The sequence below is a fragment of the Rhinoraja longicauda genome, chromosome 3 (genome assembly GCF_053455715.1).
Source record: "Rhinoraja longicauda isolate Sanriku21f chromosome 3, sRhiLon1.1, whole genome shotgun sequence".
In the NCBI taxonomy this organism is placed as follows: Eukaryota; Metazoa; Chordata; class Chondrichthyes; order Rajiformes; family Arhynchobatidae; genus Rhinoraja; species Rhinoraja longicauda.
This window is the reverse complement of record NC_135955.1, coordinates 36,725,853-36,749,560: the sequence shown is the minus strand read 5'-3', so window position 1 is coordinate 36,749,560 and position 23,708 is coordinate 36,725,853. Positions and strand designations below refer to the sequence as shown.

At 45.8% G+C, this 23,708-nt stretch overlaps 1 protein-coding gene across 4 annotated transcripts in view; it reads right to left on the bottom strand.

The window, feature by feature from the left end:
- ttc39b (tetratricopeptide repeat domain 39B) overlaps positions 1 to 23,708 on the bottom strand; it is a 132,991-nt gene that overhangs the window by 105,146 nt on the left and 4,137 nt on the right. For 3 of the 4 annotated variants that reach the window (XM_078395944.1, XM_078395946.1, XM_078395942.1), the window contains exon 2: positions 7,613 to 7,761. In XM_078395944.1, coding sequence (XP_078252070.1) covers positions 7,613 to 7,645 — 33 coding nt within the window. In that variant the 5' untranslated portion in view covers positions 7,646 to 7,761. Of the gene's footprint in view, positions 1 to 7,612; positions 7,802 to 23,708 lie in introns of those variants that run through there. The other variant, XM_078395943.1, reaches the window with a different exon arrangement.

The window sequence follows — 23,708 nt, the reverse complement described above, 5'->3', positions numbered from 1 at the left end:
TATTTTATTTGTCCATTGTCTTAAATTACTGATTACCATCTCTTCCAGTGTTAAATGCTATAGTGTATGCTATGTTAAATAATTATGAACACATTAAATCTCCCTTTAACCTTCTCTATCCAGAGAACAATAGGCATGCTTTTATTCATTCTAATACAAGGAACAGCATCTGACACTTACATACAATTCACTGGATGGATTTTGTTACATGGTTTTAATACATTCCCCAGACACATTAGATTCATTGTAGTTAGGGACTTTGTTTGAAATTACAATGGCCATGCTTCAAAACTCATGGTTCTGAACAAGCACTCTATTAAGGCAGCATGGAAAGATTTTGATTATCTCAAGTGCAAGTGAATATAGTCAAATCATACACAACAATGAGACCAATGGTAATTGCTGTAATTTAGCAAAGAACAACTGATTGAGGATTTCCAACAATAACAAATGTTTTAATGTGTGTAATTTTAGTTCATCTATATACTAAAACTCTCGTTTGTTTATTTGTTTGTTCCTGTGAACTACAGCCAAAACGGTACACGTTAGCGCGACAATTTTAGGCCCATCTTACTCTCCGTCGTCCCTTTGGTGCTAATGGAAGAAGTTTCATTGAAATCGGTGTAATATATTTTTTAAGTTATTCACATTTTAAAGTTTAAATCTATCTTCTAGGGAGGGAGGGGGGAGGGAAGGAGGGAGGGAGGGGGTGGGTGGAGGAGGGAGGATAAGGGGGGGTTGAGGGGGGTGGAGTGGGGGAGGGGGAGGGTGGAGGGGGAAAGGAGGTGGAGGGAGGGAGGGGAGAGGGGGGAAGGGGAGGGGAGAGGGGGGAAGGGGAGGGGAGGAGGAGGGGAGTGGGGAGGAGGAGAGGGAGGGATGTGGAGGAAAGGGGAGGAGGGGGTGGTGGGAGAGGGGAGGGAGGCAGAGGAGAGGGGGGGAGAGGGGAGCAAGAGAGGAGGAGTGGGTGGAGGAGGGAGGGGAGAGGGTGGGGAGAGGGTGGGGGTAAGGAGGGGGGAATGGGGGGGAGGGGGGGAAGAGGGGGAGGGAGGGGGGCTGGAAGGAGGAGGGGAGGGGAGGAGTGGAGGGGAGGAGGGGGGGAGAGGAGCTGCACTAATGCAGGAGAGGTTTGGGCCCAACGGGTCCACTTGGTCTAGCGACATTTAAAATATAATAGTAATCATCAAGGTGAGAGGTCCGAGATGGAGTAGTTATCAAAGATCAACACAAAATCACACTTATTAGAAACAATGGGACCAGAGATGTCTAGGTCCTCAACTCAAGATGAATAATAATTGCTTCCCTTTGGATCTGTCATGATTTTTTGCTCCCTAGTCTCAAAGTCTTTCTCAGAAAGTCGTGTTGTCAAAGATAATCTTTAGTCGCCTTGGTAGTTGTGGCAATAACTACGGTGCTGCATAATAGAAAGATGATAGGCAGCATTGTGACGCAACAAATAGATTAACTTGGACTTCTGATAGGGTTTGTGTGAGGTTTGCCATCATATGAAAAACAAGCATGGGTTACTTGGCGTGCGCCAGTTTCCTCTCACATCCAAAAATGTGCAGTTTGATAGAATAATTGACCAATGTAAGTTGTCCTTAATGTATTGGCAAGTGGTGGAATCACAAAAGTGTGGAGTGAAGAGCTGATGGGAATGTAGAAAGAACATGTTAATGGGAATACCAATGCTTTGAGAGCCATCATAGTCTCAAATGTCCTTCTTCTATGTTACAAGACCAGTAGGAATATTACTGGATAAGTAGAGTCATAATAGCAGGGGCGGCACGGTGGCGCAGCAATAGAGTTTGCTGCCTTACGGCGCCAGAGACTCGGGTTCAATCCTGACCACAGGTGCTTATCTGTATGGAATTTGTACGCTCTCCACGTGACCTGCGTGGGTTTTCTTTGGGGGTACGGTTTCCTCCCATACTCCAAAGACGTACAGGTTTGTAGGTTAATTGGCTTTGGTAAAATTGTAAATTATCCCTAGTGTGCGTCCGATAGTGTTAGTGTGTGGAGATCGCAGGGCCGAAGGCCTTGTTTCCGCGCTGTATCTCTGAACTAAACTAAGCATGGAAACAGTACTCTCTGCCCAATTTGCCCATGCCCAATTTACATTAGTCCCACCAGCCCACGTTTGGCCCATATCCCTCTATATCTTTTCTATCCATGTACCTGTCCAAACGTCTTTTAAATGTTGGTATAGTACCAGCCTCAACTACCTCCTCTGTCAGTTCATTCCATATACATGCCATTCTCGGTGTGAAAACATTGCCCCTCAAGATCCTATGAAATCCTTCCCCTCACATCTTAAACCTACGTCTTCTGGTTCATTATTCCCTTCTTCTCGGTAAAAGACTGTCTATTCACCCTATCTATTTTCCTCATGATTTTATATATCTCGATAAGATCACCCCTCAGCCTCCTGCGCTCCAAGGAATAAAGTCCAAGCCTGCCCAACCTCTTCCTATAGCTCAGGACCTGAAGTCCTGGCAACATCATCGTAAATCTTCTCTGCACCCTTTCCAGCTTAACAATATTCTTCCTATAGCAGGGTGATCAAATCTGAACACAATAATCAAAAAGGGTCTTGACCTAAAATAGTCACCTATTCCTTTTCTCCAGAGATACTACCTGACTCGCTGACTTATCCAGCATTTTGTGACTATCGTCAGTGTAAACCAGCATCTGCAGTTCCTTCCTACACAAAAATCCAAATGCGGCCTCACCAATGTCTTGTAACAACTGTAGCATAACCTCAAAGCACCTCAACTACTGCATAGAAAACAAGTTCAAATTCCCTCCACAGCAGACTGAGAATATGAATTGAAGTTAAATGTATGGATATTAAAGTGAATATTAACTTAAAAATGACTGGGAAGTTCATAAAATTCATTAAACCACAAATATTCCCTCAGAAATGAAAACTTTCCATGTTTACCTTTTCAAGTTTATATGTGCCTCCTCAGTGTTGATGATTCTTCATTGCCCACGGAAGTGCCTAAATTTTCATTCTGCTCCTTAGTTTTTGAGATACAGCGTAGAAACTGGCCCTTTGGCCCATCGAGTCTGCACGACCAGCGATCCCCAAACACTAGTTCTGTCCTTCACAGGGACAATTCCAGAAGCTAATTAACCTACAAACCTGCACATCTTTGGAATGTGGGAGGAAACCGGAGCATCCAGTGGAAACCCACACGATCACAGGGGGATCATACAAACTCCGTGCAGACAGCACCCAAAGTCAGGATCGAACCCGGAATCAGGCGCTGTATGGCAGCAACTCTGCTGCTCTGCAAACACGATTTCTCCACCACGAGATCCATGGTGGATGGGCAACAGAATTGTCAACACTGCACACAGTTCTGGAATTTTTAAAAAAAATTATGGTCTTCTGATATTTGGCCCACAGAAGACCAAAGAAAATGAAATCAGCAAAGAAAAAATGGCACATTGATCTCTAAATGTTTTAGTAGGCTCAGCAGCACTTCTATTACAGGCCCCTCAGGTTACTCTCCGAGATAAGGTAACAAGGTTGAAAACTGAAACCTGCATATCTCCTTGTACTGCACCCAGTACAAGAATCTTTGTAACTCTGGAATGCAAAGGTTGTATTTTAACATGTATCAGTCTTTAAAATTCAAAAGATGTTTCCAGCAAATCCTTAATCCTTTTCAAAATGTTGCAGCCAAAGTTACTGATTTGAGAGAAATTGAACAGAATCATTTTGGAACCTCAAAAATTCCATAATCCCATCTAACATTCACTCCACATCCTCATCAGAACATTTAAAACCCTCGACCATTCTTTTATTACATCTCATTCCTGATCAGCCTCATTTGTTCTAAACTGCGTTAACTCATTCAAAATACTTACACTTGTGCCTCAAGTCACTCTAGCTTCCATTCATACTACAATCCTGTGACTGCCAATATTCATTGGTTATCAGCACCTTGATCACAAAGTTCCAGTTCTTAATTTCACATTTCTCCTCTATCTCGACCCACCCTAAGAAAACTGCAATAATACAGAGAAACAAAGAACACACAAAAAGACCACAAAGTGCTCGGGTAAATCAGGGGTCAGGCAATATCCCTGCAGAACATGGATAGGTGATAGGTAACTTTTCGGGTCAAGATCCTTCTTCAGGCTGATTGTAGGGGGGGAGGGAGGAGGGGAAGAAAGCTGGAAAAGGGGAGAAGCAGGATAAAGCGTGGCAGTTAATAGGTCGACAATAGACGAGGGGAGGGGGAAGGTGATATGCAGATAGTTGGAGCAAAGGTTAGAGATAAGAAAGGACGGAAGGTGTGAGACAGACTTAAAGAGTTGCAATTGCAAAGCCAGAGGAAGGAAAGTGGCAGGGAAGGGGGGGGGGGGGGGGTTAGTGACAGGTTACCTAAATTCGAGAATTCATCGGATGTAGTAGATGAGAATGTAGTTTGTGTTAAAAAAAGGTGCCCCTCAGGTTCCTATTAAATCTCTTCCCCCTCCGCCCATAAACCTATGTTCTCTGGGTTTTGATACCCCTACTTTGGGTAAAAGATCCATCTATGACAGAAGGGGAGAAACCATATTCACTAAAGAAAGAGGACATATCTGATGTCCTTTCTATTCTAGGACATCCAAGATGTTCTCTTTCTTTAGTAAACGTGGTCTCCCCCCCCCCCCCAGTAATAGATTGTTGCCTCACCCGCGTCTCCTCTGTATCCCGTAGTTCTGCTCTTACTCCCCCTCCCTCCAGTTGGAACAAGGACAAAGTTCCCCTGGTCCACTCCTTTCACCCCACCAGCCTCGGCATCATACGTCGACATTTCCGTCAGCTCCAACATGATCCCCCACAAATCATATCTGCTCATAGGCCATTTAGAACGGAGATGAGGAAGAACTTTTTCAGTCAGAGAGTGGTGAAGGTGTGGAATTCTCTGCCTCAGAAGGCAGTGGAGGCCAGTTCGTTGGATGCTTTCAAGAGAGAGCTGGATAGAGCTCTTAAGGATAGCGGAGTGAGGGGGTATGGGGAGAAGGCAGGAACGGGGTACTGATTGAGAGTGATCAGCCATGATCGCATTGAATGGCGGTGCTGGCTCGAAGGGCTGAATGGCCTACTCCTGCACCTATTGTCTATTGTCCTCCCTTGCCTCCATCCAGAGATCCAAGCAGTCCTTCCAGGTGAGACAGAAGTTCACATGCACCTCCTCAAACCTTATTTTCTGCATCCGATATGGGCTCATGTACATTAGCGAGACCAAGCATAGACTGGCGACCGTTTCATTGAACTCTTGCGCTCAGTCCACCAAGGCCTACCGGATCTCACTGGAGCTAACCATTTTAACTCCCCTTCCCATGCTGACCTATCTGTCCTGTGCTTCCTCCACAACGAGGCCACGCACAAACTGGAGGAACAGCAACCACATATTCCGCTTGAGTAGCTTACAACCCAACAGTATAAACATTGAATTCTCCAATTTTAGGTAACTTTTCACTACCCCCCCCCCCTCCCCCTTGCTCCTTTAAACCCTCCCACTTTCTTCCCCCCTGCCCCTTCTCTCTCCTATACCCCACCTGGACTCCCATCTATTTCTTTCCCTCCACTCACCCCCCCCCTCACCTCCTGCCACTTTCCTCCCTCTGGCTTTACAATCTACAAATCTTCAAACCTATCACAAATCTTCCTTCCTTATATAGAATCATAGAGTGATACAGTGTGGAAACAGGCCCTTCGGCCCAAGTTGCCCACACCGGCCAACGTGTCCCAGCTACATTAGTCCCACCTGCCTGCGTTTGGTCCACAAACCTGTCCTATCCATGTACTTGTCTAACTATTTCCTAAACACTGGGATAGTCCTAGCCTCAACTACCTCCTCTGGCAGCTTGCTTCATACACCCACCACCGTTTGTGTGAAAAATGTGGCCTTTGTTCCCACCATCTGCCTATCTTAACCCCTACCCTCCGATCCATGTCAACCTACTACCTGCTTTATCTTGCCTCTCCCCTTTTCCAGCTTTCTTTTCCCCCTCTGCAATCCAGCTGAAGAGGAGTCTCGACCTGAATCGTCACCTATCCATGTTCTCCAGGGATGCTGCCTGACCTACTAAGTCACTCCAGCACTTTGTGTCCATTTGAAAAATAAAAGTGGCACGGCTGGTAGACCCATTGCCTCAGAGCGCCAGAGACCCAGGTTCAATCCAGACCTCAGATACGGTCTGTGTGGAATTTGCACATTCTCAGGATGGAAAAATCAAATACTCGGGAAACTTTCTTTTTGATGGAGTTTAGAAGAATGAGGGGAGACTTCATTGAAACTTACCAAATAGTGAAAGATGGATAGAGTGGATATGGAGAGGATGTTTCCACTAATGAGAGAGTCTAGGACCAGAGACCACAGCCTCGGAATAAAAGGACGTACCTTTAGAAAGGAGATGAGGAGGAATTTCTTTAGTCAGAGGGTAGTGAATCTGTGGAATTCATTGCCACAGACGGCTGTGGAGGCCAAGTCAATTAATATTTTGAAGGCAGATTGACAGATTCTTGATTAGTAAGGGTGTCTGGGGTTTTGGGGAGAAGGCAGGAGACTAGGGTTTAGAGGGAAAGATGGATCAGCCATGACTGAATGGAGGAGTAAACTTGATAGGCCGAATGGCCTAATCCTGCTCCTAGACTTTTGGATAGGCATTTCGATAATGGAAGCATATGGATTGTGTACAGGTATGAATTCTCCTAATGGGGTAGAAAACCAGGGCCAGGCAATAACTCCATAATGGCCTGAATAAAGACTGGACCCAGAGCTCGTTTGGCTGCTACACAGCGATTGCACCGGAGCTTCAATGAAAGGAACAACGATCCTGCGGGATTATCGCCGGATAACCATTTTGGTCTGAAGAAGGGTCTCGACCCGAAACGTCACCCATTCATTCGCTCCAGAGATGCTGCCTGTCCCGCTGAGTTATTGCAGCATTTTGTGTCGAACTTCGGTTTAAACCAGCATCTGCGGTTCCTTCCTAACCATTTCGAGAGTCACTTCACGTTGATTACAGTGTATATACAAACGGAAGGTAGTGAGAGCATGTGCGCATGCGAGGTTTCAGCGAGGCAAGGTCGGGGAAGATATAAAATAAAATACATGCCTGGATTTCGAAATACATATTTAATCGAAGGGAGGAAAGGGAAGTGAGTAAACAGGTGGCAACCGAGGAGAGAACCCTGGTCTCTTCTCAGAAGCACCACAAAATGGCATCGGTAGCTAAAATGTCTGATATCTCCCAGAATATATATATACATTTACAATCCTGGATGTGTAGGATGCCACTATAGGCACTGCAGAGGGTGGCAGTGGGTAAACTGACAGAATGGCATTTCAGAAGGAAGGAAAGAAACCCCGGCTGACAACCATAAACTTGGTTTGTTGAAAGGTATTTAAGGACACGCACGTCTTCTTCGACCCTCACCAACCAAAATCCTATTGACTACACCGCCAATATATAAAAGCCTGCGTACAACCCCTTTCTCCAACATTGTTTAACCCCTCGCAGTTACAAATTGGTGTCAACGAACCCCGTGAGAAAACATAAATAATCAAATATCCTCCGCAGCTGCGAGAGCAGCGTGGGTCTATACCTCATCCGCCTCGGGATTAGTGAAGTTGGCCATGATCTTCAGCCAGTCAGCAAGCCCACGGAAACTTTCTCTCCGCCCGTTCACAGTGCAGAGACTGGCGTTTTCCTGGGTCGCCTTCTTCCCGCCGGATGATTTCGGTAGCTGTGTTGCTGGAAAAAGAAAGGAGAGCCGTGTTATTAGTCGCCGTCTCGTCAGACTCCTCCTACTTCTACAACAGCGCTGGGGAGGTGCCAGCACCTGACCCCCAGGTACAATGCTAATCATTACATGTCTTCGATATACCCTTAAATATATAGCATAATATATGGAACAGGCTACATGCTATTTCCGTATGGGAACGGTATTGTACGGGTTATGTGGTTGCCAAGAAAGCTGGACAAATCATGTTGAGATCAATTCAAATCCCACATTTTAAATACACTCAGTCATTAAGAAAATCAACAGCAACATGATAGGTTCATTTATATTTTTATATAAAATCTAATTGGTCCGTTCACATGCATTTTTAGGCAAGAGTACTTGCAGTCCTTTAAGATTTCAGTCCCCTTTAGACCTGGCCAATAAGTTGTTCTAGATTCTCAACTGAACCAACGGGACCTTCCCTATCAGGTCTGACTATGTGAAGCTCTATGTGAAGACCATTACCTATTTCAGAAATAAACTTTTTACATTATAAAAATGATACAAAAGAACATAGATCTTCACATTCCAAGTGTTGTTTAGTCTATACATTCAGCATTGCTGGCTGTATTCATGAGCACCTCTTTATTTGTGTTCATAGAATCAATTGTGGCTTCCAAACATGTTTGAGGCGCTTCCACACTGGACTCAGCACCAATATCCGGTCGGGAAAGGACCCATGACTGCGGTCCTTCCCCACAGAGCCTTTGCATTGTCTGCACCAACCTTCAGCCCATATCCCTGCAGTCTGGAATGTACCAGTCAGCAGCACTCCCTATTTTCTAAATGGGGAGAGAATTCAGAAATCAGAGGTGCATAGGAACTTGGGAGTGGTGGTGTAGGATTCCCAAAAGGTTAATTTGCATGTCGAATAAGGAATGTCGAGTAAGGAAGGCTAGCATTTATTTTGAGAGGACTAGAATACAAAAACAGAGATGTGATGCTAAAGCTTTATAAGGCGTTGGTCAAACCACATTTGGAGTATTGGGAGCAATTTTATGCCCCATATGTGAGGAAGGATTTGCTGGAAGGGTCCAGGGAAGGTTTATGAGAATGATCCAAGGAATGAGTGGGACACTTTGAGTCCTTTTGTGCTTTAATAACCAGCACCTGCAGTTCTTTGTTTATGGTATAAGCACTGCTTGGTTCTTTAAATTGACTATTTACTGAATGACTTGTCTCATTCAATGTAACATTGTCAATGTCAAAGCGTTTGAGTTCCCAGCTACAGCAGTGTTCAGAGCTCTCTCGAGTTGCTTGTGTCAGACCAGTGAAACGTTTCCTTCCCTTGATATGTAGCTAAAACTTTGTTTTCATCTTAAATCCAAGTAGTTTCTTCAGGCAGCGAATTACAAACTGTCACCAACCTTTGAAAGAAAGATCAATTCCCTCTCTAATCCTGCTACCAATTACTTTAAATCAATATCTCCTAACATTTCCCTTCTATCCCCTCAATCCAGGTCTCCCCATGTTGTGCATCTCATTCAATTCTCCCCTCAGTGTGTATTAACCAAAGATAAAAACCCAGCCTAAGTAATCAAGAGTGTTTTATTGCAGGCATGTGAGTGAGGTAAAAAAAAAAAGGAAAAGAGCCGAGCTCTTGCTCGAGGGGTACAAGGGGGGGCAAATATTTACACACACAAATTACCAGTTTCAGGCCTCTTTTAGTGCATTTCAAAGTTAAAACAGACATTACAAAATAATGTGAATATGTAACTGTACACTAATAACATTTTGAAGTAAATTCGCACATTAATTGATAATCAGCCCAAAAAGGTGGTAATTGGCTTTTCTGCTGTATTTTATATTTTAACCCTGTCTTAATTAATTTAGTTATATAATCTTGCACTTAAATTTAATATTTACTCATTGCAGTTCCTCCACTGATTTTCTGGCACTCTTGGTTCCAGAGCTTTGCTGGATTATCCAGCCGGCCAAGGAAGTCGGCTATGGGGATAGATGTGCTGGCTCCAGCTGGGCTGGAGTTCCAGAGCCCCGGCCGCAGGTTGCAAATTCAACCCACCGATTGGCCGTGGAAGTCCCGATGAGGTTGAGATTGGCTGTCTTACCCAGCCGAGGTGCCACATTTTCGGGGAGACTTCCAGGGCGTGGGGGATTTCTCGCGGAACCCCATGTGATCCGACTGTTCATTACAAGTCTATACATCGGGTTTTTTTCTTTCTTTTTTTCGATCCGACTTCTCCGTTATTTGGCAGTGAAAAACGTGGAAACCATGCAAAAAGCGCGGAAAATAACATTTAAAAACGCGGAAATTCACGGAAACGCGGAAAATTCACATGCCTGTTTATTGTCATATCTCCCGAAAAGGAAAAATTTAAATTCTTACTTGCAACAGCACAACTGTAAAACCCATAATAAACAACTAAAGAAAGTTCGGTGATATATGAAAAAACAAATAAAAATAATAGTAGTGCAAAGACAAAAAATAATGCCCCCAAGTCTATGTAGTTCAGAGCTTATTTAGAGTTTGTAGTGTTTAATAGCCTGATGGTTGTAAGGAAGCAGCTGCTCTTGAACCTGGACATTACAGTTTTCAGGCTCCCATACCTTCTTCCCAATGGCAGGATTGAAATTAAAGTGTGGCCAGGGTGGTGTGGGTCTCTGATGATGCTGGCTGCATTTTTGAGGCCGCAACTCCTGTAGACCCCTTCGATGGTGGGGACATAGGTACCCGTGGTGGACTGGGCAGTGTTCACCACTTTTTACAATCTTCTTTGTTCCTAGACATTCGAGTTGCCGAACCAGGCCACGATCCAACCAATTAATAAGCTGTCTACTGTACACCTGTAGAAGTTTAAGAGAGTATTTGTTGACAAACCAAATTTCTAAGGAAGTGGAGACATTGATGGGCTTTCTCTATGATTGCATCAATGTGCTGGGTCCACGACAGATCTTCTAAGATATGCACAACCAGGAATTTGAGGTTTTTGACTTTCTCCACCGCCATCTTTTCTCATAGCTAAAGATGTTCTCTTGTGTCACCCTTGTAAATCTTCCCCAAGCCTCTCCAAAGTTTTCACATTCTTCTTGCAATGCATTTACCAAAACTTTACCTATTAGTAGGGGTTTTATGCAGTTCAAACAACAACTTCCTGCTTTATATTCTATAGATAGGGCAAGAAAGAAAGTGCCTACAAAATGCATAACCTCATACTTCATAAAGTACTTTACTTTCCAGAATCTGTCCAATTATCTATTCTATTATTTTCTTCATCACTATTAACCACATGGTCACATTTTGTATCAACTTCTGAAGAAGGGTCTCGACCCGAAACGTCACCCATTCCTTCTCTCCCAAGATGCTGCCTGACCTGCTGAGTTACTCCAGCATATTATGTCTATCTTCGATTTAAACCAGCATCTGCAGTTTTTTTCCTATACAACTTTTATTTATTAGTCACTCCCCTTCATCTTTTTACTAAAACTCTCGTTTGTTTGCTTGTTCCTGAACTACAGCCAAAACAGTACACAACAATTTTAGGCCTACCTTACTCACCGTCGTCCCGTGGTCCTATGGAAGACGTTTAATTGAAATTGGTGTTATATTTTTTAAGTTAGTCACATTTTAAAGTTTAAAAAAACGCACATGCGCAGTTGGGGCTCCGTTGATCTGGTACTTACATAAGGTGGCCGCTGCATCCACATGTGTGCAGAACAAACTCGTCCACGCCTGCACAGTTAGGGCCCGTTGAGCAGAGCTCGGCCGCCTGTCTCTCGGGGCGGGAGAGCCAGGCCTGGTGCCAGGGAAAGCAGCCAGAGCAAGGGCCTGGGCCCGGGTCTGGACTTGACCGGGTAACCGCGAGCCGGAGGTGGGCCAAGGGGAAAGGCGGCAGCAGCGGTGAGGCTGGGCGTTGGTGGAGGTGGAGGCCTGTGTAGATCCATGTCTGGTTTTACTGTTGTGCACCCGGTCCATAATCCAGGCCGGGTTTTGTACTGGGTTACACTGGAATCAGGCGGGAGACTGGAGGTAATGGAAGCCAGCATCTGTACTGTAAGGACCTGCTAATAAAGGACTTATATATATACCTGAGTGCCTCTCAATGAACACACTCACAAACATGGTGTCAGAGGTGGCCGTTATTTAGCTTTTGGGTCACCACAATTTGTTTCCTCAAGACTTTTGACGTCTCTAGCCATGGCTGATTCTTTTCGGAAGCCTGATCCACTTGTCTTCGACGGCAACATCGGTGAACGTTGGCGCACCTTCGAGGAAGATTACAATGTATTCATTGCTGCTGCACACCACGACAAGAATCCCCACGTACAAGCATCCATTCTCCTCAATCTTGCAGGTTTGGAAGCAATCCGTCGGGCGAAACTCTTTGTTTATGCTGAGGCTGTGCTGGATGCGGCTGATGCAGTCATCACACCTGCCGAGACGATTCACGACCCTGTGTGCCTTAAGAATAAATTTCGGCAGCTGTGTGCTCCGCAGACTAACCTTATCATGGAACGGCACAAATTCTTTACATGTTCCCAGAAACCGGGTGAGCCGGTTGAAGCCTATATCAACTCTTTGAAATATGCCGCGTCAAGTTGCAGATTTGGTAACCTCTGTGATGAACTCACGAGAGACAGGCTGGTGTGTGGTATCACCAACGACAAATTGAGAAGGAGCCTTCTGCGTGATTGCGATCTTACCCTCGCTAAAGCGATTAGCACCTGTCGGATTTATGAATTGACGGATGTCGACACAAGGACTTTGAGTGCCGTGCCTCAGCCTGTTTTCTGCGTTGACTCGACGGGACCATTTATCAGAAAGGAACGTCGACCGTTCAAAGTGACACAAGCCCAACCTGGCAGGGCTGGCATCAGCCTCGTTAGTGATTGCACTAATTGTGGTTACTCTCATATAGCCAAACGGGAGAACTGCCCGGCTTTTGGACAGATTTGTCATGGCTGCAAACGGAGAAATCATTTCTTGAAGTGCTGCAGAAGTTCCAAGACGATTGGGACAACACAAGCTGTACATTTGATACACCCAGAGCCTTCACATGACTTATCAGATTGTGATACTGTAAACTTCAATACACCTTCAGTGGATGGAATTCGCCTCAATGCACACTCTGTCCGGGGCCAGTTAATTAAACACAAAGATCCCATGGTCACATTAAAGATAAACAATGTGCCTGTTGTTGTTGTGAAAGTAGACACAGGTGCGGCGTGCAACGTCATATCTCTTCGATAAGGCTTCGTAGAGCTGAGGAATTAAAAACATGTGACGCAACCCTCCAGGCATACGGGGGGAACGAAGTGCTTCCTATTGGAGTGGTGGAGCTACGGTGCCACCTCGCAGCACAATCGTACAATGTACAATTTTACGTTGTTGATGGCACAGTCGTGCCTCTCCTTGGCGTTGAAGCATGTATCAACATGGGACTGATTTCATTCGGCAAGGCCGTGCATCAGCTTACGCCAGTCCCAGACTCCACACAACAGATCCTCGCGAACTATAAGGATCTTTTCAGCGATGAACTGGGCAAGCTGCCTATCACTTACTCAATGACTATTGCCCGGGATGTGAGACCCGTGGTCCGCCCTGCTCATCGCGTCCCAGTTGCCATGCGAGACCGGGTCAAGGCAGAGCTTGACAGGATGGAAGCTATAGGAGTTATTACTCCTGTTACGGAGCCCACTGACTGGGTGTCCTCGATGGTGGCCGCGACCAAGAAGGACAAGCGGGAGATACGTATATGCATCAACCCGCAGGATTTAAACACTGCACTCAAGCGACCTCATCACCCGATGCGCACTGTGGAGGAGGTGGCCGCACACATGGGCAAGGCCACAGTGTTCTCCGTTCTCGATGCCAAGACCTCGTTCTGGCAAATTCCCCTGGACCACAAATCATCTCTGCTCACCACTTTCAGCACATCCTTCGGATGCTACAGATTCCTGCGGATGCCGTTTGGGATTAACGCGGCCAGTGAAGTGTTTCAACGCTCTATGGAGCAGCTCTTCGACAGATGCCCATGTGCGATTGTTGTCGATGACATTATCGTGGCGGGTAAGGACGTACAGGAGCATGATGTTAACTTAACGAAGGTACTCAATCGTGCCAGGGAGATACACTTAAAACTCAACCCCAACAAGTGCAGGTTCCGTGTCAACAAGGTAAAATATGTAGGACATGTTTTCACCAATGAGGGCCTCAAGGCTGATCCTGAGAAGACAGCAGCCATCAGTGAGATGGCAGTTCCGACTGACGTCACCAGCCTACAGAGGTTCCTGGGCATGGTGAACTATCTTGGCAAGTTTATTCCTCACTTTAGTGAACTCTCCGCTCCACTGCGACAGCTATCTCACAAAGACATTGCATGGACGTGGGATGAGCAACAACAGCGGGCTTTTGACGCACTCAGACACCTGATGTCGTGTCCTCCCACCCTGGCATATTTCTACGTCAATCGACCAGTTACTCTGACCTGCGATGCATCCCAGTATGGACTCGGTGCTGCGTGCCTGCAGGATGGCCAGCCCATTGCTTATGCCTCAAGGACCATGACAGACGCGGAGACACGCTACGCACAAATCGAGAAAGAACTGTTGGCGGTTGTCTTTGCATGTGAAAAGTTCAACGATTACATTTTCGGCAAGGCTGCCATTGTGGAGACCGATCACCAACCACTGATTTCTGTACTGAACAAACCACTCCATGCTGCCCCGGCGAGACTGCAGCGTATGCTGCTGCGTCTCCAAAAGTACGACATTACACTAATCTACAAACCCGGCAAGGACATTCACCTAGCTGACACCCTGTCCCGTGCGCCTAGGAAAACCTCTAACGAGCATGCTGCCGAGAAGGATTGTTTTGATGTAATGATGGTCGATCATCTCCCCTCGTCTTGTTTGGAATTGTTGGTGGTACACACGGCAGAGGACGACACGTTGCAGTCGCTTGCGTCCATCATTCGACACGGTTGTCCGAGCAAATCGCATATGGTACCATTCTCTGTACAACCGTACTTCCCCGTTAGAGATGAGCTGGTTATCGAGAACGGGGTCATTATGAAAGGCCACAAGGCGGTGATCCCTGCCTCACTACGGCAGCAGTATTTTGACGCAATACATAGGGGCCACCCTGGCGCTGAGGCAACGGTTCAGCGAGCCAAAAGTATGTTTTTCTGGCCTGCTATGTCTGACTTCGTGCACCAGAAGGTGCAATCATGTGCGGTGTGTAACAGTTTGGCCCCACATCAGCAAAGGGAACCACTTTTGCTGCACCCGGTTCCTGATTTACCCTGGTCCTCTGTGGCCACTGACATTTGTGAGTGGCGTGGCAATCAATATCTGGTTCTGGTGGATTCCTATTCCGGATGGTTCGAGGTCGATTTGCTCCGCACAGTTTCCTCAGCGGCGATAATTCAAAAACTGGCGAGACATTTCTCGGTCCATGGGTCTCCTCACACCCTCATGTCGGATAATGCCGGTCAATTTACCAGTCAGTGTTTCAAGGACTTTGCCATGCGCTGGGATTTTAAACACATCACCAGCAGCCCGGAGTATCCACAGTCAAACGGGCTAGCCGAGAGGGCTGTCCGTAGTGCCAAACAGGTCATGGAGAGATCCAGAAGAGCCGGGTCTGATGTATTCCTGGATCTCCTCAATCTCCGTAACGTTTCACGTGACCCGGTATTGGGTTCGCCGGCCCAACGATTGATGTCCAGACAAACTCGTACCACCCTTCCTGTTGCAAGACACCTGCTGCAGCCCCATGTTCACGAGCCCCAAGTTGTTCAGGCTCAGCTGCAACATAAACGGCAGATCCAGAAGGCGTATTACGACAGGTCTAGCCATCCTCTCCAGCCTCTGTCGGGGGGTCAGACGGTCCGTCTGCAGACCCAGAAGGGTCATGATCGTCTGGGTGTAGTTAGTGGGACCTGCCAGGAGCCGCGGTCCTATCTTGTCCAATCGGAAGGAGGAACCTACCGGCGGAACAGAAAACACCTTCTACCGGTGAATGAGCCGGTGCCATCTCATCCGCGTTCACATGGCTACACGGAGGCCGCAGATGGCGGGTTACAGACCAATGGAGGCCAGGTGTCGGCAAACCACAAGCTGGTCTTAACACCAACAAAGGAGCCGGTGATGGAATCACCCATGACTTCACTGGTGCAGTCTCCTGTGCAGAAGGCCGTTGCGAGACCAGTGCCGTTTGAACCACCACCCATGGTGCTGACACCTACAATGGGTACGGCGGAGGGCTGGTATTGTACTCGTGCAGGACGGGTCTGTAAGCCCAATCCCAAGTACCAAGACTGTGGCTAGACACTTGCTATGGACTCTGGTTAATTACGGCCGTTACCGTTCCCCTTTTGTTTATCTTACTCGAGTTGTATCCTCCTCTGTTTAGCGTTGCCGTGGTTGTCTTTTCATCCCTTGTACTAGGATGGGGGTAAGTTGTAAGTTGTAGTTGTTTCATATTGTTATCTAGTTTGGGGGGGCTTATGCTTAAGAAGGGGGATGTAGATCCATGTCTGGTTTTACTGTTGTGCACCCGGTCCATAATCCAGGCCGGGTTTTGTACTGGGTTACACTGGAATCAGGCGGGAGACTGGAGGTAATGGAAGCCAGCATCTGTACTGTAAGGACCTGCTAATAAAGGACTTATATATATACCTGAGTGCCTCTCAATGAACACACTCACAAACAGCCTGTGCCTGGCGCTGGGCCTGCCCTCGGCTCCCCCATCCCCCCTCCTCTCCCCGGCCGGCTCAGCTCCTTCCCCATGCTGCCCAGAGTTCAGCGGCTCAGCAACAGTGGGAGAGCCGCCACCGTCTACCACAGAACATCCCCGCACCATGACAGGATAGGACTCTTCCCCCCCCCCCCCCGCTCCACTAATGGCGGCCACCTGGGCCGGGAGGCGGGTTGCTCCCGGGAGGGAGGGAGCGGGGGGAGGAAGTGGGGGAGGGGGAGAGGGTGGAGGAGGGGAGGTGTTAGGGGGGAGGGGGAGGGAGGGGGGGGAGGGAGGGGGGAGTAGGGGAGGAGAGGATGCTGCACCAATGCAGGAGAGCCAACCCTGCAGGGGGAGAGGGGGAGGAGGAGAGGGAGAGGGGGGGGAGGGAGAGGGAGAGGGGGGGGAGGGAGGGGGAGAGGGGAGGGAGGAAGGGGGGGAAGGGAAGGGAGGGGAAGGGGGGAGCGAGGGGTGGGAGGGAAGAGGGGGTGGAGGGGAGTGGGGGAGGAGAATGGTTTGGCCCCAACGGGTCCACTTGGTCAGGTTTCTATCTAAACGAATGCTATGGAAAACAAACACCTTGATCCTACACCTTAAAGAATCCCAGCATTTACAGCCTGTCAGCTATTTGCTTCTTACTTTTGCCAGGTTTCATCCAATTTGAGACTTTCCCTTGTGGATATTTACTGAATAATATGTCATATATAGCCTTGTTAAAGGCCTTTCTAAAATTCATGTAAATATGCAATTGCCTCTTTTCAACCTGTCCAAAAATTCAACCATGATAGTTAGGCAAACTCAAGATGATTGACCCTATTGTGGCATGTATTTCCAAATAATACTATACCATTGGAGGCTATGTCTTAAGCCACCCAAAACCTTTTTGCTAGAATTCTCAGAAAGAAAGCCTTTGCCTCTTTATTTCCTGAAATCCTTTAATCCCTGCTTCAATAACCACTTTTTGCATTGAAGTCAGATTGCTAAAGATATATTTTTCATCTCTATCAATTTATGCAAGATTATACTTCAGGGAAGCACTGCAGTATATTTATCTATATTAAAGTTATAGCCTGCTCTGTTGTAATTGTTGATTATTTCCAGGAATGTAAAGATGTAATGCTTTAGTCTCCATGATAAATTGATATTTAAACCATTTGCCCTTGTCTCCTCCTATCTAATGGATTATTCTCAAAACTGAGTTTGAGAATATATATCAAAGAAGCCTTTGTCATGACCTCCCTGCTTCTCGAAATTTCTCAAAGGGCTTCCTTTCCCCTTGAATGAATGAATGAATGAATGAATGAATGAATGAATAAGTTTATTGGCCAAGTATGTACACATACAAGGAATGTGCTTTGGTGCTCCGATCGCAAGTAACAACACGAACATACAGTAAACAATTAAGAATAAAACATAAAACATTAAAACATTAAGAATACAACATTACAGTTTAAACATGTGAGTGAAATAAATCAGAGCAAAAAGAGACTATAGACTTTTGGTTATTGAGTAGAGCTACTACTCGCAGAAATAAAGCTGTTTTTATGTCTGGCTGTGGCTGCTTTGACGGTCTGGAGTCGCCGTCCAGGGGGAAGTGCTTCAAAAAGTTTGTGGCCAGGGTGAGAGGGGTCAGAGATGATCTTGACCACTCGCTTCCTGGCCCTTGCAGTGTATAGTTCGTCAATGGGGGGGAAGGTTGCAGCCAACAACCTTCTCAACTGATCGAATGATTCGTTGCAGCCTCTGGATGTCGTGCTTGGTGGATGAGCCAAACCAGACCATGATGGAGAAGGTGAGGACAGACTCTACGATGGCAGTGTAGAATTAGACCATCATTGCCTGTGACAGATTGTGTTTCCTCAGCTGCCGCAGGAAGTACATCCTCTGTTGGGCCTTTTTGACCGTGGAGTCAATGGTGGCCCCCCATTTAAGGTCCTTGGAGATGACGGTACCAAGGAACTTAAATGACTCCACAAATGTGACCATGGTGTTGTTGATGGTGAGTGGGGGTGGGGAGGGTGGGTTCTCCTAAAGTCTACAATCAGTTCCACTGTCTTGAGAGCATTGAGCTCCAGGTTGTTACAAAGGTACCAGGACGCTAGCTGTGTCACCTCCCATCTGTAGGCAGATTCCTCCCCATCCTGAATCAGTCCAATCAGGCAAACTTGAGAAGCTTGACGTGGAGGTGCATTCGTTGGTGTAGGGAGAGTAGAGGAGAGGGGAGAGTACACAGCCTTACCGTGCTCCTATGCTGAGGGTCTGCCGGTCCGAGATGTGCTTTCCCAGCCTCACATGCTGCTTCCCGTCTGTCAGGAAACCCTCTAGATTCTCTATTTCCAAACTCCTACATTGCCATCGTAGAGTCTGTCCTCACCCTCTCCATCATGGTCTGGTTTGCCTCACCTCAGATAAATGCGCAATTGGGGCCGGTGTAGAAAACTGTATTTTCTCCATCTTACCAGTACAGGTAAGGAGCAGCGAGGGGAATACAGTGTTGCAAACATACGCATTTTTGGATAGTGGAAGTTCAGCTACCTTTTGCACAGAAAGTTTGATGAGAAGGCTGGACATCACAGGAGAAAAGATTAAGCTTTTCTTGAATACCATGAAAGATCAGAAATGCTACAATAGTCATCATATCACAAGTATGGAAATATCTAGTCTGGAGGAAGACAATTTAATACAAATATCTGATGTGTTTACACATGAGACTATGCCTGTTTCTCATCTAAATATACCTAAGCAAGAAGACTTGAAAAAATGGCCTTACTTGAAGGATGTCAAGATACCTAAAATAAATTCTGGTATCGACCTACTTATTGGAACGAATGCTTTCAAAGGCATTGGAACCTAGAGAGGTTGTTGGCAGTCAAGGGGATGGACCGTTTGCTGTGAGAACCCTACTTGGATAGGTTATCTATGGCTCCTTGAGTAGGAACAACAAAAGCAGGAAAATGAATAACCATACCGCTGTTGAGGAGTTGTTGATCAAGCAATACAATCACGACTTTAATGAAAGAACCAGCAAGGAATCAGAAGAAATGTCCAGAGAAGAGGTAAATTTTTTGAAAATTATGAATCACTCAGTAAAGATGATAGAAGGGCACTATTGTCTAGACTTACCTTTCAAACAAGAAAGTATTAGTCTGCCGAATAACCGTTGCATTGCAGAACAACGCATTCAGAATCTGAAACGCAAGTTTGACAAGAATACAAAATTTCATGATGAATATACATCTTCACTCACAGAGATGATTGATAATGGTTATGCTGAAAGGGTACCAGAAGACCAGCTGAATCGAAGTGATGGAGAGCTTTGGTATATCCCACACCATGGGGTGTATCATTCAAAGAAACGAACTTTAAGAGTGGTCTTCGACTGTGCTGCGGTTTTCAAGGGTAAATCAATTAACTGTCAACTGCTGCAGGGTCCAGACCTAATGAACTCACTCATCGGAGTTCTCATTAGATTCAGACGAGAGCCAGTGGCTTTGATGGCGGATATCAAGGCAATGTTTCATCAGATCAAGGTATCGGAAAAGCATGTCAACTACTTGCGATTTCAATGGTGGTCGGATGGTGATGCACAACAAGATCTCGTTGAATACTGGATAAAGGTACATCTCTTTGGAGCAGTGTCATCACCAAGTTGTGCAAACTTCGCACTGAGGAAAACCGCCGAGGACAATAAAGTTCACTTTCCAGAAGAAGTGACAAACACAGTAAAGAGCAATTTCTATGTGGACGATTTTTTAAAATCCATGTCTACGGAACAGGAGACAATCCAAACGGTAAAACATCTGACTTCCCTCTGCAACAAGGGAGGATTCATGCTATCAAAATGGATCAGCAACAGCCATGCTGTATTGGAAACCATTCCACTAGATAACAGAGCCAAGGAGACCCGGGAGTTGGATTTGGACAAAGACAATCTGCCTATGGAGAGAGCACTGGGATTGCACTGGTGCGTTGAAACAGATATGTTTGTTCAGAATTTCGATTCAGGAGCGACCATGTACATGACGGGTTATTTATTCACAAAATGCTGGAGTAACTTAGCTGGTCAGGCAGCATCTCGGAAGAGAAGGAATGGGTGACGTTTCGGGTCGAGACCCTTCTTCAGACTGATGTCAGGGGGGCGGGACAAAGGAAGGATATAGGTGGAGACAAGAAGATAGAGGGAGATCTGGGAAGGAGGAGGGGAAGAGAGGGACAGAGGAACTATCTAAAGTTGGAAAGAGGAACTATCCTCCTTCCCAGATCTCCCTCTATCTTCCTGTCTCCACCTATATCCTTCCTTTGTCCCGCCCCCCTGACATCAGAAACGTCACCCATTCCTTCTCTCCTGAGATGCTGCGTGACCTGCTGAGTTACTCCAGCATTTTGTGAATAAATACCTTCGATTTGTACCAGCATCTGCAGTTATTTTCTTATATGTACATGACTGGGCATCCTGTCCATGATTGGTTCTGTTTACGACCCTTTGGGATTTCTTGCACCATTTACATTACCAGCCAAGTTAATTTTGCAGGATCTCTGTAAGAAGAAACTTGGACGGGATGAGACGCAAATGGACAGAATGGTTAGTAGATCTCGACAAGATCTCGGAGTTCAGAGTGGACCGGTGTATGAAGCCTACAAAGTTTGGTCGAATCAAATATGCACAGCTGCATCACTTTTCTGACGCAAGTGAAAGTGGTTACGGTACTGTTTCATATCTAAGGCTGGAAAATGATAACAAAGAAGTACATGTTCCATTCTTAATGGGGAAGGCCAGAGTGACACCATTGAAGCAAATGACGATTCCCAGAATGGAGCATGCAGCCGCAGTCTTAGCTGTCAGAATTGACATATCGCTGCAAAAGGAACTGCAGCTTAAGCTGGAGGAATCTACCTTCTGGACTGATAGCACGACAGTGCTTAAGTATATCAACAATGAAAACAAAGGCTTCCTAATGTTTGTAGCAAACAGGATCTCCTTTGTAAGAGATGCTACTAATGTATCACAGTGGAAATATGTTAATACAAAAGAAAATCCTGTGGATGAAGCCTCAAGAGGATTAACAGCAAACCGCTTCTAAAGCAATGGGATGGATCAATGGGCCACAGTTTCTCTGTAAACCAGACCGAGAATGGCCAAAGTTTAACCTGGAATCTGAAATCTCTGCTAATGATCCGGAGATCAAGCAAGACATCTCAGTGAATGCCATTATCAAGGATCCATTGGATTCAACTAACAATATAATTACCCATTTCTCATCATGGAATAAGTTGAAGACTGTGGTAGCTTGGTTTCTTAAAGTAAAGACAATGCTTTTGCAGTGGACTCGTAATAGAAAGGAAATTCAGGCTGCTATGAGTAGCTTTGAAACAGATCCTGACAAGCTGAAAGAAAAGGTTGACAAAGAGATGCAAGTCTTTAAGGCATCATGCCGAGGACAGTGTTTATGTCCTGATGATCTTTTTAAGGCAGAAAATGCAGTTATCTCTTTCTGTCAAAGACAAGGATACAAGGAAGATCTATCAACATTAGAAGCTGGTGAGCATGGTGTTAAAAGAAGTAGTCATTTATACAGGCTTGATCTGATACTGGATAAAGGACTTCTGAGAGTAGGTGGTCACTTGAATAAACTAGCGATGCCTGAAGAAGCTAAGCATCCTCTTATTCTCTCGAAGCCCTTTCATATTTCGACATTGCTGTTACAACATATTCATGAACAGATCGGACATGGAAAAAGAAATCACATGCTGTCGCAACTTCGTAAAAAATACTGGATTGTCAAATCTAACTCCGTTGCTAGAAAGGTTAAAGGTTTTGTGCTTACTGTACGACTTCAGACTAAGGACAACATCTTGGTAAGACGGATAACCAAGATATGTCTGCTTCTAGAAGGTGAAGGAGAAGATTGAAGAAGTTTTAATGCCAACATATCGTGTAAATTACTTTTGTTTTTGATATATATTAAGCTTTTATAGCTCCTTTTAATATCTATTGGTAATTGCTTTGTTATATACGTAGAACAATTAGGGGCCGGTGTGTAGGAGCCATTTACGCTTAAATTAGTTACTGTCACTATATTATGGCCATGTTTAATATTTCTAGTTTTTGTCTTTTTTGCATGCTTGTGGGTGTGATCTGATACGTAATGGGGAGTGTCTACATCTGAGGAGGCTAGCGTACCACAGAGATTGGGGGTCAGTTTAGTCCCGGAGGATGGAGATAAAACACTTTTTTACCACGACCACATGGTAACGAACGCACGGTCTCGACTGTGTTGTTTGAAGAAGAAACATTTGGTAAGAACGAAAAGTTATGAATTACTCTTTTGATTTGTGCTACTTTAATAAAGACCAATTAATCAAAAAACAGCGTTTGGAAGATTCGTTTTTGCTATCTCAGAGTGCGGTGTGTGCGTAAGCTATATCTCCACCACATCCCAAGCAGTAATGGCTATCGAAGTTGGACTTTGAGAAGGTATAGAAACTGCCATTACAGTGAAGATGGGAGAACCTTTCAGAAGGACAACTATATCTGCAGCACTTCACCAATGTCCTTTATGGTAGAGTGGCCAGATGGAAGCCACTCCTCAGTAAAAGGCACGTGACAGCCCGCTTGGAGTTTGCCAAAAGGCACCTAAAGGACTCTCAGACCATGAGAAACATGATTCTCTGGTCTGATGAAATCAAGAGTGAACTCTTTGGCCTGAATGCCAAGCGGCACTGCTCATCACCTGGCCAATACCATACCTAAGGTGAAGCATGGTGGTGGCAGCATCATGCTGTGGGGATGTTTTTCAGTGGCAGGAATTGGGAGACTATCAGGTTCGAGGGAAAGATGAACGGAGCAAAGTACAGAAAGATCCTTGATGATAACCTGCTCCAGAGCGTTCTGAACCTCAGACTGTGGCGGAGGTTCACCTTCCAACAGGACAACGATCCTAAGCACACAGCCAAGTCAACACAGGAATAGCTTTGTGACAAGTCTGTGAATGTTCTTGAGTGGCCCAGCCAGAGCCCGGACTTGAACCCGATTGAACATCTCTGGGATGTCCAAGTCCATAAGTCCCTGAAAATGTGAACACAAGTATTTAGATCGGTCTGCTCAAGAAGACTACCAAGAGCCCTGCCATTCACTGTGTCGGCCCTGCCCTGGTTAGACTTCCCAAAATGCAACACCTCATGCTTCTCCACATAATGCGATGAATGCATTCAACAAAA